This window comes from Dioscorea cayenensis, chromosome 6 (assembly GCF_009730915.1).
Source record: "Dioscorea cayenensis subsp. rotundata cultivar TDr96_F1 chromosome 6, TDr96_F1_v2_PseudoChromosome.rev07_lg8_w22 25.fasta, whole genome shotgun sequence".
Taxonomy (NCBI): Eukaryota; Viridiplantae; Streptophyta; class Magnoliopsida; order Dioscoreales; family Dioscoreaceae; genus Dioscorea; species Dioscorea cayenensis.
Genome location: NC_052476.1, coordinates 7,790,865 through 7,797,324, shown reverse-complemented (window position 1 = coordinate 7,797,324; position 6,460 = coordinate 7,790,865). Strand labels below are relative to the sequence as shown.

Genomic DNA, 6,460 nt, shown 5'->3' with positions numbered 1-6,460 from the left:
CAATTTTCTTTATTTTCAAATTTTGATAATTTTTGTTCTATTTAATATCCAAGGATCTTCAGCATGCCTCTTTTGCATGCCTCCTCAGATGACTGGCAAACGTGTTATACTTTTTTTTTGGTAATTTTTTTATAAATATTAGGGGCCTTTGGTTAAAATTTAGTTCATTTTTCCAAATACATATGTATGTATCTATATATATATAACTCAAAATTATGGTATCCAGTTTGAGTTACACTTTATATATATATATATATATATTATAAATATCAGGGGCCTATGGTTAAAATTTAGTTCATTTTTCGAAATATATATATATGTATAACTCCAAATTCTGGGATCCATTTCTATATACCTCTGAGACAATAGCATGGATGGACCAACAACATAAACAGAAAGAATATATTGTCAATCAATGATAAGAAATTCAAGATTTATTGTCAGTTTGATTTTTATTAGCCTCTTTCATAATTCTCCTTTTTCTTTTATTTCAAATATTATCAGTTACACAAATTCCTCAGCAAGTCTACTTAGCTGCAACAAAACACACATAAGCACTTCTATTCATAGACTACTCTGAACCATGATCATCTGCCAAATTCATAACATATGTATTGCTCTCTTTTTCTTTGATTGCTAAGTCTTTACTATCACATTCAATTATAACAATCCTTAATTTATCCAATCAGATACAAAAACATACTTTTAATTATTTGCATGCACTCACCTTTGATTGCAAGCATGTAATTCATCAGAAATAATAGATACAACAGTCTATTTCATGACCACAAAGCTGCAAATTATCTGCAATTCTGCATACACATAAATATCTCACAATAGGAAAACACTAGGAATCAAATTTGATCATATTAGCAAACATAAATAAAGTACGAGACAACCCCTGCAAAACATTCACTCCTGGGCCTAATTGATGCTCAGTATATTATGTTGAGACCAAGGTCAATTCATTGAGATACTAATTTCTCAGAGTCATTTGGTGCTTGATTTTTCCCTGGCACAGAAGATTTAGGTCTCCACTGCAGAGTTGTCCGCCTTCCCGGATAAATTGTCGTCTCATTATGATCAGACCTGCTTTGCTTCCCTCTGAAATTTTTTCGACCACCGTTTAATAGGCAGTGATCAGTCTTGAATACCGAGGTCATCGTTCTCGAATCAAAGCGACCCCTGCCATACTTTCTACCTGCTTGATTGTTAGTGTTTCCATGGCACCCTGATGTTTCGGGCAAACCAGCGTTCCAGGCATTATCTAGCTCATTCCCCTTATAACTATACTTCACGCATGCATCACCCCAAGAATTACTTGTTCTCCATCTACCGCCGTAAGCACCATTCCTGCCCCAACTTGCAGAATTCCAAGCATTGGAAGATTTACCGTTCACACCGTAGCTATAACTACTTTCTGCAACTTTGCATCCACTTGGTTTGATTGTATTACCTATATCAAGAACATCAGATTTTGCAGATAGTTGTTGATTGGTAAGACCTCTTCTGGCTGCAGCTTGTTTTTGCTCACAATAATCCAAATCTGCCACCAACTCTGGATCAATAAATACATCATAGTCAACATCATCGATGTACATATCCGGATCTGGTAAAGGAATATTGCATTGGCAGTTGTTAATCTTTGCCCACTGGCAGAAATTTGCATTCTGAAAAGCCTCTAATCCAGCAGAATCATCCCATTCTTGAACTTTTTTGTATGACATAAATCGATTGGCATGAGTTAGTTGCCACCATGTAATGGGGCATTCATAATTGAAGAACTGCTTCTCCCAAGGGTAAACATCTGCACCACAAAAGCATGAAAAACAAAGTAGCCATAGCATTAAGAAGTAAACATGGCAATCTAACAGTGTGCTTGGCCTACAGAGTGAAGCAAATTAAACAAGAAATAATGCAATGCATAGTGTTGAACTTGAAAGGAAAAGGAAAGGGAACTTTCTCAAATTATTGTCATTATTTGAGTTAGAAAAAGAAAAAAACAGACATGTTAATTATAACACAAGAAAACAACTTTCTTTATAGTTCTCATTTGTTTTCCTCTTGAACCCCTCAATATGTGCATGGCTTAATATGGATGCATTTCAAATGGCAAAAAATGCCACTATAGAGAACAAACAAAGAGTAGATCACCAAACATGACAAGCTAATTTAAGGCATACACTAAATAACTCTTAATTTTGCAGCTCCGGAATGACAAGATACTTCAAACTAATAAAAACTACCGTATACCATCACAAGGCGACAGTAGCAACATAGTATGAAACAACCTTAAATAACAGAACACCTAAAGAGACAAAAGTTAACCTAGCATGCCACAAACTTCAAAAAAATAATTATATCATCAAGTGGCATGACTCTTAACTCCATGCAAGAGGCCTCACAGAGGAAACCTACAAGTCAGTGCACAAAGGCATAAAGTTTTTCATCCATACTTTCACCATATCTAGATATGCAATACCTCTGATATAAAAAACACCACCGTTCAACAGTTAACAACCAACTCCATAGCCAAGACTTGAGAACAAACTTTTAGAGGCAGTTTGACAAATGTTAGAAAACATCCATATAGTAAAACATAGCCAAGCAAATGGAACATGTCAAAGATAGAAAAAAATCAGATGATCATTGATCACAGACAATTAAACATAGAATTCACAGATCTCAACACTCTGAAAAATCTAAAAACCTTCACGGTTAGCCAAATAGAACTTAGTCCCTGTATGCTTTCACATGTTCACAGAGCATAATTGATGCCATCTTTGACTAATGGAGTACATTATGCGTTGCCAATAACAACTAAATAACTCATCAATCCATCATAAACCAAAAATCACACCTACACCATATTATAGAGATTTCTCAAATGCCACAAACATAATAAATCAATGTTTTACAACTGCAAACCAAGTTCTTCCACAACTCACCCTAGATCTTTCTGATGCATATATCCAAAACAATCCTGAAGTAAACCTACCAAAATCAAAACAACGATCATTCACACTCCATCATCAACTCCATTAAACAACAAGAGAATCAAAACCCCAAATTTAGAATCAATAAAAACCAAATCAGTAAAAAAGAGGCAACTTCAACCAATTGAAATGTTCAAAATGATGAATATCAAGACTCATACACTACCATCAACCCCATCAACAACAAAATGGATCAAATTCCCAAAATCAGAATGAATAACTATTAAAAAAAAATCCACTACCATCAACTTCATCAACAATAGAAAGGATCAAATTTCCAACTTAAGAATGGATAACAACTTAAAACATTTAGAAAAAAGAGAAGGAGAAAAAAAAAACATCAAAACTTCAATCACCTATATAATTCCTAGTGATCACACAACAGTAAATCCTAAAAACCATCAATTTGGTCTGTAGATCAGATCTTCCAATCAAGAGAACAAAAGAGGTGATATCTTGAAAGGTTTACCAAGATAAGACGGTTGACTAAAATACTTGGGTGGTCTAGAGGATCCACCGGAAATCCCCCTAGACAAACCTCCTCCCCACTGTGCCATTCAAAAACGCTAGAGATAGAAAGCTCTTCGATTTTAGTGACACTGGAAATGGATGAATTTTGGGAAAGGTGAACAGGTATTTCAGGAATAGGAAAGTTATTGCATTTTTGGTGATGTATATAGATAGGGTTTTCTACTTGCCGACGCCTTTTTAAGAAATACCTCATCCTTCCGGAATAAGAAAGCTATTGCATTTTCGGTGATGTATATAACTAGGGTTTTCTACTTGCCACCACCTTATCAGAAATACCCCGTTGTTATACTTTTATTTAACTTGTCGCTGCTTGAGTTAGTTCTCCCCATGCAAGGTTGAGAATAGTATTTTTTGAACAAAAGACAAAAAATATCCCTAAAAAGTACCATCAATGTATATAACATCTCATGATATGTAGCATTATAAAGTAGACACTCATAAAAATGAGTAAAAAGAAATTCATTGTAAAGGAAAGAGTTCAAAAGAGAGGAAGAGAATCACAATGAAAAGAATTTGATTTCTTATAGTTTTATTCTAAGGGTATTATATGAAAAGGTGGTTAAAAAATAAGTAATCTTAAGTATAATCTAACCAATGGTTATACAACAAACCTAGGTCACAACATCAAAAGCAGCAAGTAAACTAAAATTAAAGGAGGGAATCACGGGTTATCAATAGAAGATAATGGGATCAAGCAATTTCTTTTAAGGGTGGTAAGTTAAAGAACTATATAAAAATTATTCAAGTTTCCTTTGTTTCAATTTGGGAAACTTGCTTCTAAATTAAACCCCGCCTTCCATTTAAAATGCATAAATTTGGATCTAATTGGGTGTAGACAGTTTTGGTAGGTCACCTTTGCTCTTTATTAATGTTAAATAGTTCCAAATATTGTTGAGAGGAAATATGTGCAGATATAAAGGATATAGCAAGTTATATATTATGATAAGAGGGGTGTATGTATTAATGCACATTACCAAGAACCTTTTCATTTGGTTGTGACCCTTCGAGAGAAAGGTGCATATGGATCAATGCATTTTTACATTTTCAAACAACCATCCACTATCTAAGATTACATAGGTGTAGAATGTCAAAAGTCATTTAGCTTTCTTACATTTGTTGTATCAATTATCTAAAGTATTTTAGCTACACAAAAGGATCCTTGAAGTTGTTGCATGTAGATCTCATGGCTTTGTTGTATCATGGTAGTAGTTTGCAGTAAACCCTTCAGTAAATTGTTCAAGTGAGAACAACTAACACCTTAAAGGCAATTGATTGCAAATCACAAAGTTGGCACATTTTATTTATTCCCCAAGATCTCTTTTGTTACTTCAAAAATTAATGCATCCTAAAATGGACAAAGGTTTAATTTGATAATAAGGATACCTAAATTACTGAAAAAAGAAAACAATTTTGTCATTATTGATTCTTTATTTTTTAATCCTTATACCAATAATTCCTTTTCTCGAAGAGTAGAATGAACATAAGAGAATAGTTTAGAACCAAAAGTACATTTATGCCTAAACTAAATATTTGAATAAGACAAGAACTATGTATTCATATGAATTCTGTAATTTTCTAATTTTCTAAATTTAATTGTAAAACCAGTGCATATCACTGAAGTCCTACGCTTTCTTCAACATGATATGTTTTCCAAGTTAAATCAATATTCAATTTTCAAAGAATCATTTTGTTGATAAGCATACAAAAAACTCTTTGATATTTAGCAAATTGCTCTAGAGTCACATGAATAAAAATTTTTTTTTCTCCACATCAAAGCATAATTGAAGATTCGCATGCTAATTCTCAATAATTTGTCAATTAATTCACAAATGGTTAGAAATCCTAAAAATTTACATATTCAACGAAAATAACTACACTAAATAGCAATAAAATCCCAAAACACAATCACCATAAAAAACCAAACTTTTTTATAATTTAAATAACTAAAACTCATCAATATCTCCAAACCCCTCACCACCAACAAAAATTTCAGATTAAAGTAGAAAAGACAATGCAATTAAACATATCTAGGGTTTCAAAACACTTGCCTTTAGATCACTTATCTTTCACACAGCGCCAGACAAAACCGAGAGAATCCAAAGCGGCGGGGGTGTAACCGAGGATTAGCGTGGAAGAAGAGTAGTGCTGCATAGAATCTCGGGCCAGCGAGCAAGAACGACGAAGAGGAGAAGAGGAGGCCATTGGAAGAGATGGATGTGTGGGAAAAGGAGGTGCCCAGAGAAAGGAAGGAGGTGCCAATGGGGTTTATCATAGACAGGGATGTTTTGCCGTCCATTCTTGCCTCGGGATCAGTTCAACAATATATATAATTAATGCATATAATATAAAAAATATCAAATTAATCCATATAATATAAAAAATAATATTTTTAGAAAAAAAAACTTTGTGAAATTTTAGTGTTTGGCTCTTTAATATTTTACAAATTGATTTATATAGTTTTGTAATTTTTTTTTTACAAAAGTCTATTATTTTATGAGTTGTTTTTTTTTAAAAAATTATTATATATAGTTTAAAAATGGTGGAAATATTGCCAAAAACACCCCCTTAATTTGGCAATCCCTAAAAACCCCATTTCTTTTAAATTTTATGGACGAAATCGCCCATGCATGGGAAGTCATGGCACTGCAATCATTTCGGCGGTTTAAGAGGAAGTAGGGGATTTTTCTTAGGGTAATCCCAAGCGATGACTTTACTAGAGTCGTATACTTGTTTTTTCTCAACTCGCCCCTTCAGTTTTTCCCTTTCCGAAGTTGTCTCGACCGGCACATCCTCTGTAATTTCAGTTTTTCCCTTTCCACCGGTGTCTCGAAAGAGAAGTCCAGCGCACAAGTATTCGGCATTTCATCAGTTTGTAATCTAAGATATTGAATAAGTTGTGATTATGGTTTTATGTTTATTATTCTGGTACAAAG

The 6,460-nt window shown here is 33.5% G+C and overlaps 1 protein-coding gene across 2 annotated transcripts; it reads right to left on the bottom strand.

Moving 5' to 3' along the window:
- Positions 1 to 677: 677 nt before the first annotated feature.
- On the bottom strand, positions 678 to 5,753 carry LOC120263982. 2 transcript variants are annotated; one of them, XM_039271965.1, is made up of 2 exons: positions 5,576 to 5,753; positions 678 to 1,807 (listed from the first exon to the last, which is right to left on the bottom strand). In XM_039271965.1, exon 2 carries the CDS (start codon positions 1,725 to 1,727, stop codon positions 966 to 968), a length of 762 nt encoding a protein of 253 aa, XP_039127899.1. In that variant the 5' UTR covers positions 1,728 to 1,807; positions 5,576 to 5,753; the 3' UTR covers positions 678 to 965. The 2 variants fall into 2 exon arrangements, with proteins under 2 accessions (XP_039127899.1, XP_039127900.1); XM_039271966.1 differs by lacking the exon at positions 5,576 to 5,753 and adding an exon at positions 2,949 to 2,972.
- Positions 5,754 to 6,460: the final 707 nt, after the last annotated feature.